Source organism: Poecilia formosa, unplaced genomic scaffold, assembly GCF_000485575.1.
Source record: "Poecilia formosa unplaced genomic scaffold, Poecilia_formosa-5.1.2 Scaffold25, whole genome shotgun sequence".
In the NCBI taxonomy this organism is placed as follows: Eukaryota; Metazoa; Chordata; class Actinopteri; order Cyprinodontiformes; family Poeciliidae; genus Poecilia; species Poecilia formosa.
In genome coordinates, this window is record NW_006799964.1 from 1,872,177 (window position 1) to 1,886,356 (window position 14,180).

A 14,180-nucleotide genomic window follows, 5' to 3' on the forward strand; every position below is an offset into this window, starting at 1 on the left:
ATCTGTGGCAAGATTTGAAAAATGCTGTTTATAGACTGACTCCATCCAGACTTATTCAGTCTTACTCACGGGTCTTGGTTAGTGGATGGTAGGCTACAGATGAATTGGGAAGCATAAAGTAGTCTGGATTTGAATCAGTTTGATTGAGCTTTAGCTATTTTGCAAACGGCAAAGGGCAAAAATCTTATTGTCTACATTGCAAAGCTTTGGTTAGGGTGAGTTTTATCTCTTTTTTTCACCTCAGTGATGCTTTCTAAGGTGGGAAGTGATAATATTCCATCCAAAACCTGCTTTTTCCTTTTTGAATAATGAGACAACTTATAGAGGCCTTGGCATAGGGGCTACATTTTCTGAAACACACATCTGTAAAGGGTTCCACTCATTCACAACACCAATGATTCTTTGAGTTTCACAAAATTACACTTTTCATAATCTAAACCAATAGCCTCAATACATTTAGTGGTAAAACTTAAAGGCCATGACTTGGAACGATCACATCCCATGTCACAGAAGTCCCATGCAGGGACATGAGGATGAAGTGCATTGCTGTGCAAGGTATAGGGCTGGCCCTGGACTCTCCAGGCATACCAAGGCCAATGAGAATTCATTTGAATTGTAAATGCCCTGACTCTCTGTGATTAAGTGCCTTGTGAAGCATACATCTGCAGCTAGCAGAGCAAGTAGTTAGGTTAATATACATGTGTGGGGTACAGGTGGTCCACTGATACAGACTTAGTGGGGAGGGAAAGCAGGTGGAAGAACTGATAGAGAGACAGTCTCTCTCCATGTGGTTGTGTTTCTCTGTGCTTTTATGCATGTGTGGAGGTTTTCAAGCCTGTCCAGTGCTAGTCAAGCTGAGATGAAAGATTTCTTCTCGCAGGTTGGGGTTGCATTTTTAAGAAATGTGGTGTGTGCGTGTGCTATGTTTGTTTTATAACTCTGAGTTGAAAAAGGGCAGGAATTATTCCCAGACATGCCTCCATTTGTGAGCATCCATGCATATGTGGATGAATCACATGTTTATATCACTATTTCAGATACCTTTCGCAATCCTGTTGTTGTCTGCCCAGTAGTCAGGCAGATGAGAAAGTACAGGTGTGTAGGTGTGCGGATCCGTGAATGTGGTTTCCAGCTAGAGCTCTATGTTTTCAAGGCAACACTGGATACATTCAGTTGGTCCCTCCAATCTGCAGGTGGGACTTCAGAGGGGAGAGAAGCCGCATCATCTTTAACAACCTCGATTCTATGTCATACCAGAACACAGACGTGAGAGCTGCCTCTGTGGGGGTGTTTGTATGTTTGTGTGTGCTCCAAGGCTGGCTAGCCGCCAGAGCACTTATCTAACTGTGATCCAGCACACCACTCACTGTGACTCCTAATTATAGACAGAGGTACTCAAACAGACACATATACACACAGTTTGTACATCCTCTCTTGTGTACCATTCACACTAATGAGGAACACTCCCCAAGGAAGTACCCACACTACTCTCGACTCCTTGATAGAGGCCACAGTGAGCACCTCCTCTGGCACCCTACCTCCCCGTCTTCTACTTGTACAGAATGTCACACCAACCCATAAACACACAAAGAGACAACAACAATGTGAACAAGACTAGCAACATGAAAGGGGGGAATGTAAAGAAAATTGGATGGAAAAAAAGATTGAATGAAAACTGCTGTGGGGAATTGAGGAGATAAAATATGGTTTGCCAATGAGAGAACAAGCCAGCAGATATCATGTTGAGGGAATGGATAACATGGGACCTGGAATGACTGGTGAGACAATACAACAAGGAGGTGAAGAGATGGAGAATATTTGTTCTGTTTACTTATTGAGATCCAGAATGCATCATCACAATCCCCTCACACTCCCAATGGCTTTTCTCCAAGTCCTTCTATCTTTATGTCCCCCTTCCTTCCCTTCTTACCTCATTTATTTCTTGCTTTTTCCTTTTCTCTTTTTCTCTCCTTTCTCTGTCATATCACAACATGCTGTTATGTGGCTCTCAGGCAAATCCCTAAATCTTTCAGTATTGAGCTCAGGATGCATTAGACTGTTGTACGTCGCTGTGCCATATGTTATGTTCAATAAAATATCTTTTTACATACGATTGTTTACTAGACTGCTTCAAGCTCAAATTAGGATTTTATAGGAGAATATTCTGTGAAAGCTGTTGATCTCTTACTCTACAGTACAGGTGTGACACATTACTTAAAGGGCAACTACTTGCTGGCTACTTTATAAGATTCTCATCCATTTTGCCTTCACAATTGAGATAAGTCTTCATAGCATAGATTCAGCTGGGGTTGGTTTGTCATGTATTTTGGGAAACATTGATATGCCAGTGCTGTGCACTTACTGCACATTTTTAGGTTGCACATGCATAAAGACGATACCACATCCTTAAGATGCTCTGTTACATTGAGATCTGGTGACTGTGGAACCCACTGGAGTATATTGAAGGGAAACTGGTCTCAAACAAAACCAGTTAGAGATGATTTGAGCTTTGTGCTATGGTGCATTATTCTGTGAGAGTCACCATCATAAGGTGGGTACAATGTGCTCATAAGGGGATGGACATGGTCAACAACAAACACTCGGGTAGGATGTGATATTTAATGAATAATGCTCAGTTGGTATTAACAAACCAAGAGTCTACCCAGGAAATACCCTGCATGCCATTATATCATCACTAACACCCTGAAACTTTTATGCAAGGCAGGATGGAACCATGGTTTAATTGAGTTCGTAGTCTGAATGTCAGCTGAAGAAGAGACTCATCAGACCAAGCAAAATGTCTTGAAATTGTTATTGTCCAATTGTCTTGGGCGTATCAGAATTTTAGCCTCAGTTTCTTGTTCTGGGCTAACAGGAGCAGTACTAGATGTGATGTTTGGCTCCAAGTGCTTTTGATGCAACAAGCAACAGTATCTATTGCTCCTGCTGCTGTTACTGTGATTTCAAAGCAGTCTGCCCATTCTCCTCTGACATCAGATAAGCGTTTTCATTCTCATGTACTTTTCTCTTGCTTGAACAATCCTCTGTGGTTGTGCATTAAATTTCCAGTAGATCAAAAGTTTCCGAACAGCCCACATAGCACCAACAACAGTACCATCAATAGTTACTTAAATACTCTGCCTTCGTTATGCTGATGCTATGTTTGAACTTCTGCAAGATTGTGTTCAAATGTCTAAATGCATTGGGTTGCCACCGTGTGATTGGTTTGTGTTAACGAGCAATTGAACAGATGTTCCTAATAAAGTTGACAGGAGTGTGTGTAATCATTTTCACATTACTTCCATTTCAGATGTGTTTGGGCTTGCAGCTCATGCTAGAAAGGGGAATAAAACACACCAGATTAAGTAGCAGAGCATGCAGCTGAAATCCAAACCTCCTTATATTCTTGTGTGATGAATTGTTGGTGAATTATCTGACCTTTGTGTGATAGACACAAATCAACCGTAAAATGTTGACTTGGGATCTCATATTTTTGGTTTTTACATTGCTGTGCTAATTTTACATTTTGGTGTTGAGAATGTTGTGTGTTAACACAATGAACCAAACATGTTTGAGTGGCGTATTTTTATTAACGTTCAATAATAGCAAGTCAGTTACTGTGAAAAAATAGCAAAGTTTGTACTGAGTTAAAACATGTTAAACAGTTTTCATTACAACTGATGAGCAGAGTTCTCTGGTTGATCCAGCTGTTGATCTCCCTCTTTAAACATCTGTTATGGTCGGAGGATGAACTTTGGGGTATATATGTTTTGTCTGTTATGTTATATTTGTATATGTTCTGTCTGTTAGAATCATGTTCTTTACATTGAGGTTAACACTACACAATGGATGTGCCTTAGTCTTGTGCCAGGGGGTATTTGTAACTTAATTTACGGAAGTATGGATACAAACCCCATCCTTGGATACTTTGCTTTAACAAGTGGCTACATCTATTATGCATATTCCCTTTAAAAAATATTTTATCTTTTATAATGAAAACACAAAGTGTTCAATAATCCATCAATGAGGATCCAGATGATATGTAATAAATCATATATGTTATTCAGTTCCCGTTTGCAAGAGTGGCTAAAAAGGATTGTTATTGTTCTCAACAGAGCTTTTAGAAGTACTTCCAGTTTGAAAAAAGAAAAGAAAGGCTGGTGATTGTGTTATGCTTCATGCTTCAAATATTTATAGGTTTTATGGCTCTAAAGTAGGATGTTTGCCCTTTAAATAAGCTCTTAGATTGATCAAAAACATCCTCCAGGCATGTGCAATTAGTTCTCTAATGTGTCTTTCTCTGTCCTTTAAATAACTTTGTTAAGGTGCGACCATTTTCTGTCTTACATAGTGCTGACAGAAGAGAACAAAGCAAACAGGACAGGACAGAAGGGACTGTGGTGGCCACTGCTGTGTGCCTCTCATCCTTTCTAACCCCACCTGTCCTGAGGGGCAGTGCAGGTGGACCATCGGGGCTGTCAGCAAAATGTTCATGTGTGTGCCTTTCTGCATCCCCGTGTGTGTGTCAGAATCTCTGATCTGTGCCCCCGTGAATGGCTATTTTCCCCCCACAGGCAGGACACTGCGACACAGGGAGCCAGGCACCTAACTGGGCACAGATGGCAGCGACAGACAGAACGGGACGTCTGTGACATAAACACGTTAATAAATAATTATCTGAACAATGACAGAGGGTACACCAGAGTAGACGGGAGGCGGAGCAGAAGGATAGGAGGGTAGGCTGGAAGGATACATCATCCTGATGGAGGGATGTAGATTTAAGAAAACTGTAAGAAAGAATGGAATGCGTTTAAGGTGGAAAGAAGTGAGGCAAAAGAGGATGAGATAAAGTATAAAAAATTCTAACAAAATTGCGGAAATTAAAATGTGCACCGTAGCAACGACTGTTGATCACATAGTGTCTAAGTCTGTTAGCTTTCTGTCAACTGTTTTTCTAAGTGGCTATGGAAGTATATTATATCATGTGACCAAAATGTAACAACAAACCTCTACAAAGAATATAGAGAGGTGAGACAGATCAGAACGAAGGGACTCGGTTTCAAACGTGGAAGAACAAGGTGGTGGATTTAAACCTCTGATGATAGAAGCGAGTAAAACAATGAGGTGCATTGAAAATACAGAAAAGCTTCAAAAGTCGGTGAATTACATTGAACGTATGCCACACCAAATGAATGAAAAATGAGTTGTGAAGCTTGCAGAGATCATGCAAGCTTCGCACTAGCTTGTGCGAGTATATGTCCTGCGCTGACCTAGCGTAAAACTACACAAATTTGCACAGAAAAGCCCCATTTGCTCCCTCTTCTCCCCTTGTAAACACTGCCTTGCCCTCTGTCCCCTTTTAATCCTGCACCTGTTTGGCATTTATTCAATTTTTCTTTGTTTTCTTCATTATCTTCTCTCTGCCAACTGCTTTTGCCAGTTACTCCGGCTTTCAGTGTCAAGCACCATATTTGTGACCAAATATTCATATGTTTAAGTAACGGCTTAACATAATTAGAGCCTCAGAGTTTGACTGCAGTGGACATGCATGTGTTCACTGTTCATGCAACACCACTCTATTTTTTTCGGACTCATCCCTCCTTCACAACCTCTTTCCCTTGTTATTGTCATATTATTTGTAATAGTGAATTGTAATTTCTGCTCATTTATGCTTTTTTTACATTTACTTCTAATTGCAAACAAAGATGGCATTTTAATTAATCAATGCTAGCTGTACCACTAATTCTGATCTCTATAATGTGATCTTAATAATCATCTTCTTTCCTTTATAATAGTAGCTAAATCCAGGTGTTGTTCTAATTTCTTCTTGGATTATAAAATAAGGTTTTTCTGAAAAAAAAAAAAATTGCTTTGTATTTAAATGATTCAATTTACTGTGATGTCAATACTGTTTGTAGTTCACATCTCTTTATATCGCTGATGCAATATCTGAGCTTTTCAGTGCTTAGAGGATAGAAGCAGACGCAATTGTTTTAATTTAGAAATACATTCAGCTGGTCTGACCCTTCACATTAACCTATACAAACATATTTACATCTACCATACTCAGTCATCCCCATTTTCCCCTTAGTATGCCTCCCATGTTTTCATCTCCTCATTTGGACTGTGTCCATATGTGTGTTGACCATACTCATATTACACCATCTCTTTTGTGTCTTTTTTTTTGTTTGTTTTTCCATTCGTCTACCTTCATTTGTCCGGAAAGCAGTAAGCAGCATGGTGTGACGGAGGAATGCAACAGGTATGCATGTCTGAGATGTGTCACAACACAAACCTGGGCCTAAGTGTTTTCTTTCTAAAGTTATTTTCAGATCAGTTTCATTTTCAAATTATAAGACACTGCAAAAAAGAAAAGAAGAAGAGGTCGGGAATTTGGTGTGATCATCTTCCTCTTTTTTTATTTTTTTTATTTTGATCATCACTGACTGATCTATTGTGGCAGGCCATAGAGTATGTAATGGCTGATGTGCCCTCTGGAAAGAAATAACCTCACAACTGGCCCAGCTTTGTGTGTGCCATCTGCCATCTATCCATCATTTTTCTAGCCATATACCGCTCAACCTGTTTCTCTCTCTAATCAAGACAGCTGAACATTTGATTTACCTTCGTTATGGTAAATTTGACCCCATGGGTGTAATCCAGAACATTCTATTTCTGTGTCGGTCTCAGAGCTCTCAAGTGGCTTTCTTATCCCTGCCAAATCTCCTCGGCTCTCTTCCTTTCACTCCTAAAGATGGAAATCAAAACCCATCTGTACGTTCTGACGGCATGTATGAGAATGCAGAAAAAGGGGACTCTTGATTGACTGTGGCAACACAACTGCTTCAAACGACTGAGACCCTATTTTCAGTATTGATTGACTGAGCTGCGTAGATTTCCAACTGTTCCAGAATAAAAGATTTAACTTTATGACTCCTAATGATATTTCCTCATCACATTTTCCGTGCTTGATGATGACGAATGCAAATTTAAGAAGTCTGTGTCTGCTGGCATAAAAAATCCACAGGGACATTTATCACTACAAGCTTCATTGTCTAGTTCTCATAATATAACATGTGATTGATATTTTGATAATCATATTATGGTGTCCTTAAAATTGCTGCTGTTTATTATTCATTGCTCTTTTCAAGTAGTCTGTGTCTGCTGGCGTAAAAAATCTATGTGAATGATTCTCTTGAGATTTGTTGTATGTGGCATGATTCTCTTGAGATTTATAAAAACAAATTAATTTGCCTCAGCAGTCATTTGCATGCCTTAACTACCTGTCTGGAAGTAATTCATGCTGCGTGAAACCTCAGGTTGGCTGTTTTGATTGATAGCAGGTGATTTCCATAGCTGTGATTGCATTACTTTGTTTTTGGCACAGTTGGGCTTCGGGACTTGTCACAAGTCAAATTTCTCACTAAGTTTAAACTGTTTGAACTGCACCTAACACGGTGTGCAGAAATGTTTATGGAGCTATTAATTCATCAAGAATAAGAAAATAATATTTTGTTCCTACTAAAGTCAGTGTCTTTTTTTGTGATAAATTGCTTCGGCTCAGAGTCTTGAAGTAGAAATAAAGGTAGTGAAAGCAATAAATGGGTTAGGTAAATTACCACTCAAAGGAACGTACACCATATGCAAAAAAATAAAACAAATAAATACAGCAAAACATATAAAGTTACTTCTTCAACACATCTGAATCAGATGAACTGGAGCCCTGATTGACTGCTGATGAGGAACTTAAACTATTTTATTCTGGATGGAATAGGGTTTCATCTAAAAGTTGTAAGTCCATAGCTCTTGCGGACGGGTCTTGGGCACCCTTCATTCAGGTGTTTTAAATGACGTCTGAAGAAGCAGAGAGATGTAAGAACCAATTAAAAGAGCTTTATGAAGTACTGTAAAGTCACTGTTTTATCAATTTAAGCTTATAAATCCTGGACTCAACTGTATTGTGTTTAATAACTGAATGCAGTTGAGTTATACCTCATTAAGGAGGGTTGACAACTCAATACAATCCATCCTCCTCAATAAGGAGGATGGATTGCTCCAAAGTCAGTAGCTTAAAATGACCAACTCGGCTTTGAGGTTGAAAACATTTTTCCACCAATTGACATTATGAACACATTTTGAATGGATTGGATTAAAAGTCATTTTGTCTTGTAAACTGACTCGAATGAGTTTAAGTGATGCTAATTGAAATGAACTAGCTCTGGAAATGCTGGAAATCTGATGGAAATCTTAAGGGCCTGTATTCTCTCAGCCAGTGTTTTCCAACCCTGGTCCTTGAGACATGCTGCCCTGCATGTTTTATTATTAAACAAAAGCAGCAATAATTCTGATATAATGAAAAGCATCAATAACTATTTTTAGATCTTTCAACATGAGAAAGCAGTTAAGCTTGCAATTCATAGTTTGTAGCAACTATTTTAACAGTGCTGATCTATTCATCCAAGCGTAGAGCTGAGTCTTAAATTACCCTCAGATTTTTCACATCTGGAAAAGTATGTTGGTTTAGTCTATTAGTAAAGTCACTTGTGGAATAACTTAAAGCAATAACTGGAGCTTTGTTTTCATTTATAAGTTATCTCATATTCGTGATTGCATGCCCTTTTTAAAGAAGGCATTAATGTCAAAAACAGGCCTTGCTCAGTATTCATCTTAGTGTTCATTCTCTATTATCGGAGCTTAGCAGCGTTTGACTATCAGCTGAGACACATAACCATGTTCTCATTCGATTAGCCTAAATTAGACAAAATTGTCTGAGTGTGTCTGATTTTGATTTAAAAAATGAACGACTAGGACAAGGCTGGGCAAATGATCAAATCAAGAGTGAGCATGGAGGATTTAGAGTAATGGGTTTGGAACAGCATAAAAAAAAAACTGAGAAATATTTCAGTGCTCAGAAGAAGGCCAAGTTGCTCAGTTTTGTCTCTAGAGAGAAGTTAGCATTTTATCTGCCCTTTTCTGGTGATGTGACATGTTTTTTCCATCGCTGATGATTACAAAACAGATGTGTTGACTCAATATGACAAGCATGGAAAAAAGAATAATGTGTTGAAACAAACAAAGCAACAGTCATTTTTTTTAGGAAGCTGCAAAGCTGTCGAAATTCCTGATTCTGTCCTGCAGAATTATAGAGGCTCACTGAGATAACAACCGATGGCTCACAATATCACTAGAGAGTTGCTCTTTAAGTCTTTGTTTTTCTTCGACTCACATTTTCACCCGGCCCTTCTTAGTTCACCGTTTGATTGATCTGCTCTGGCCTTTCCGCCTTAAGATACTTCATGTACTGCACTGGTTTGCGAATTAAAATGTGATTGATCCGTTGTAGCAGCAGACAGCTCACAGCGCCGTAAGCTTAATATCGAAAGTGTGAATTTGTGCCATCATGCTGATGCATCTGTGCGTCCATGTGTTATCAGCCATCTCTGTGTTTGCCTGTGTGAAGACGGTGACCATATTTGCAGAGAGCCTGTGCTGGTGTGAGAGTTGTGGAACAGCTGGTATGTCTCAGCATGTGGGGGCTCTCATGAGGAAAGCATGTGAGATTATCCTGAAACACAGCAGGAAGCTACTTAAACTCTCCTTGAAACTAACCAAGCATTTCCTTTAGCTACAGTGCATCTTATTGTCCACGAGGAACTCTCTGTGTTTCTGTGGCTCGTTGTTTGGCAGCCTCATCAACTTTGTAGATATTTTAGTTCATCTGTGCTCAGCAATGGGTTAATATACATTTTGCTAGCCACTTTATTAAATACATCTTGTTAATACCAAATCAGACCAACTTATGCACTCAGAATTGCCCTTATTCTTCAAGGAAAAGATCGGACTATAAGTCTAAATCATTCTCCACAGATTTTTGTCTGTATTGAGACAATTGCATTGTATGGTTAAAAGACTTATCAGCTGGACATCCAGGATGAGAATCTTCTTTTTCACCACATTGCAAAGGTGCTTTATTGGATCAAGATCTGATATTTATGGAGATTTCAGGAGTCCAGTGAACTCATCTTGTTACTGTTACATTGTTATTTTGGTGAGAAACAATTTCAGCAATCCTCAGTTGGTACTACGGCTCCAAAAGTCTGCCAGAAAAGTACCACCCACATCATAACACCACAAGCATCAGCTTGAAATATAGGTACAAGGCAGAATGCCGATCATTAATGCCAACTTCTGACCCTGCAGTCTGAAATTGAGACTCTCCTGACCAGGCAACAGTTTACCAGTTTGTAATTGTCCAGTTTTGATGTGCTTTGTGAAATGTAGCCATAGTATTCTTTTCCGTGACCTTCTGCTGCTGTAATCCCATCTGCTTGAAGGTTTGAAGCATTGTGCTTGAAGAAGGAGCAGACATTGACCAGGTATTTTTATCATTTGCATCTTTTTTTGAAATACTCTCTATAAATGTAAGGCAGGATTATATATGAAAATCTCAGACGTTCAATACTCGGAAAAGCCCAAATGGAACCAACAACCCATGTCACATTCAAAGTTACTTAAATCACCTTCTTTCCCCCATTCCTGATGCTCTGTTTGAACTTCAACATGTCATATTCATCGTGTTTTTATGATGGTTTAACTGAAACCTAAATAGTTTGACTTGCATGACAGCAACTTAAACCTATGGTTGCTACTGTATGTGATAGGTTGATATCCTATATTATAGGTTGATATCCTACTCACATTATCAAACAGTTGAATAGGTGTACATAATCAAGTGGAAGAACATGCGTTCTGGCTGCTAGCATAAAAGACATTACATATCATCTATGCAAGATTTTCCTTCCCTTTTTCTCGGCTCCATCCTTCATTACCCTGGTGTAGCAGGTCTTTATTAATGAAGGGACATCTGTTTCATTAAAGCAGAAAGATGCCTGGGAGAGGAAGGGATGGAAAAGCTTTAAAAGGGAGCACATGCAGAGTACAAAAATGAGCGAGGGTCAGACATGGAGAGATGCTTGATGGCTGCAGGGGGTTTAGAAGCAGACCAAGTGGACATAAAAGGCAAAATGAAATAGACATGCAAGGAGATGTCAGACCTTTAGGCAGGAATGCTCTCATTAAGACTCATGCAGTGTAGAATTGGGTCCTGCTTTTTACACCCATATATGAATTGTACCTTCACTAACAATATCACATGAATCATGATACAACAAAAAAATACCACACGCCAATTTCAACCCAAACATGTGGCTCTGAGGCAGGATCAAGCGGTAAATCATTACATTTATCATGATTATGGTAGCAGAAACGATCAACACAAAGGACAATAACGAGAATTGAAATATAAATTTTAAACTCAGGGTTTGAACACCATAGCATTCCCTGTTTCAGTATCTGATTTTCTGACTGCTCGTGAAGAAATAGCCAACATACAAGGACAAGGGCAGCATTTTTAAGAGAGCTTGTTGGTTCATATGCAGCAGATTCAAGGGGCACTGCATCTAACAGAATTCGAAGACAAAGTAGCAGGCTGTTTTTTGGTCTTGTTCTATGCAACTGAAATATTTTTGACACTGTCCTTCGGTGCTGCATCTTTGAAGCAGTGAGTGTCTGCAGGATTCACATTATATATAATAAAATGAACAACATACAATATAATGTAGTTACTCATATTTAAAGTGAAGTAAATGCTTTGTCATAGTAGTAATAAAAAACAATTGAATGTAGCTGTAGCAATAATTCCAAGTGTAGCACTAATATATTAGAATTTAATTTACTTAAGCAAACCTATAGAATCAAATTTGCTAAATGTATTTGTTTTGGGGGTTTTTTCTCAAGTAAACAGGCTTAATGTGCAAAGCATGACACTGTTTTGTTGTGATTTTATAGAGTAGCACTTTGCAAGTACAGAAACTTGTTAGCTGATGTCAGCTGCTATATTTATCTTACTATATGACTAAGTAGAGTTTGCAGTTAAGACAAACCACTCAGCTTTCTTACCGTTTTAAAGTAGTGCAGCAGCAGCATTTATTGCTGTGACATAACATTTTTGGAGTTGTTAGTATCTTAATATAGCTTGATGTCCATGTCTAAAACTGACAATCAGCCTAAGATTTTACAAGCCAGACTTTATATCACCTGAGGCATCACATCATGCCTCCAGTAGAAGAGATGTGATTTTGCATATATGGAGGTCTTTTTTGGAAAAAAGAAAAAAAAAACATTTTCTTTCCCACAGAACACCACACAAGTTCAGCAGCTTCATTTTGGAATGAAATTATTCACCCAGTAGCTTCATCAGCATTGTGCCAAACAGAAGAAATTATAACTGTACATACAAATAAAGTAAAATCAAGAGCGAAGCAGTTTTCCATTTGAAAATATAGTACACAATAGACAATACATTGAATCATAAATCACCAAAATGGAATCAAAATAAATAATTTTCTCAAAGAGTTGTAAAGTTTTGTCATACTATATTACAGCTGAAATCATTTTGCTTGTTGTGGAGTAGCACTGGAAGTATACCAAGCTCCTATTAACTTGTGATTTAATTTGGCTGTCAGCTAGCAATCAAGGCCGCAGTCAGCTTGTTTTTATATTTAACTGGGAAGCCTCTTGCGATTACCATTTCTTTTTCAAAGGACAGATGGCCAACACATGACACCATTACAAGTTGGGGGGGAAAAAAGCATGAGCTAAAAATTTAAATTAACATCAACACACATAACAACAAAGCACACGATGGAAATCAAACATCTAAAAGGTCTAGCAGCGTTACCCTTAAGTTACAGAAGTATTTTGTAAGAGCTTTAAGCGAGTAGCTAAAATGTTGAGCTTTGTGGTATTCTGAAGATAATTCCATTAACAGTGTTTTAAAGAGAAAAAGATGTTTTTTCCAAGTTCAGAAAATATTCTGGGCACGCTAAAAAGAAGCCAGCTTGAAGATGCTTAGCAGATTTGTCAGTCATATCTCGCCATATGCAGATTTAACAGAGCGTTACTATAATAAGAGTGATGGGTGGTGCTCCATTAGTTTTCATACCATGACTGTTTTTGACGCTGATTTCTATGTCTTGTAGGCCGGGGTAATGAGTATGAGCCTTCTTTCAGCCAGCTGACTGACAGTGAGCAGCATTAGGTGGTGGGGGTCAGCTCTGTGATGTTCTATGTCACAAACAGCCTCAAAAAACCTAACCAGTAGGTTAGGTAAGAACATTTTTTGGAAAGCCTAACTTTTTTAAAAATCTTGCTATACTTTGGTAACAACTAACACCTTGTTGGTGTATGCAGTTTGTGAAGTTTAACTTTAGAGATTTATAGTTTCTTCAGATTCAAACACACATAGCTGTTGGACTAAATATGATCAAATTAAATAAGATTAAAATTATCTTTGGTAGGATTTTGTGCTAGAGCAGATCACCTCGCCTTATGTTTCCCTGATCACCTCTTTTTTTTCCCTACACATTAACTAAAAGTGACAAACCACACTTGTATGAATCATCTTTTTTGTCATATGAATAAAAAAAAAACTCTTTCCTGAGAAATGCAACCCATTTTACTTTGCTTTTAAAGCTATGCAGCTAATAAGCACAGTTAGATACACATAATTACAAAGAGCTTTACTCTTATTCATAAGCAAATATGAGCAACAAGAACACGACTTTACCTCCTGAATTAAAGAAAGATAGCCATTCTGTAATTATAAGCACCCCTTTAAGCTACAGCTACCTCATGCCAGGAGTTGATGGCCTCTTCTAGTACTTTATAGGGTGACATAAAATGCAAGTAAATGGGACATTTACAGCTTGCATTCAGCACTGTCCTTTAAAGGGGAAAACACAACACATTAGATTTGAGTACACATGCAGTGTGAAGGACCTAAAGAGCAGAACAAATGGAGATAAGTGCACCAAAAGCTACTTTAACCACATGTTTAATTTGAGGTCATGATGACAATTACAAAAGAACCTCGCAGGAAAAGAAATGTGTTGGATTACAAAGTAGAGTAGTTGGGGGGAAAACAAACTAAAATAGGAAAAAGGAACATTATGTAGTGCTTTGAGGTCGCATATGGTCACAGAGTTACTACCCACATGCACATGTTAAATGGCCAAGGTCGGATAGAGTCACAGTAGGATCACAAGGTCCCTGCAGAGGACCATGTTATAACTGACAATTATAATTAGGCTAATTAGTGTAACAAAACCATCATCACAGTG

At 38.5% G+C, this 14,180-nt stretch overlaps 1 protein-coding gene across 5 annotated transcripts in view; it reads left to right on the forward strand.

Moving 5' to 3' along the window:
* Nucleotides 1–14,180, forward strand: part of ccser1 (coiled-coil serine-rich protein 1) — a 134,928-nt gene that overhangs the window by 90,792 nt on the left and 29,956 nt on the right. The window contains exon 12 of one of the 5 annotated variants that reach the window (XM_016669509.1): nt 6,230–6,262. The exons of the other annotated variants lie outside the window; for them this stretch is intronic. Coding sequence (XP_016524995.1) covers nt 6,230–6,232 — 3 coding nt within the window. The 3' untranslated portion in view covers nt 6,233–6,262. The remainder of the gene's footprint in view (nt 1–6,229; nt 6,263–14,180) is intronic. 5 annotated transcript variants of the gene reach the window in all.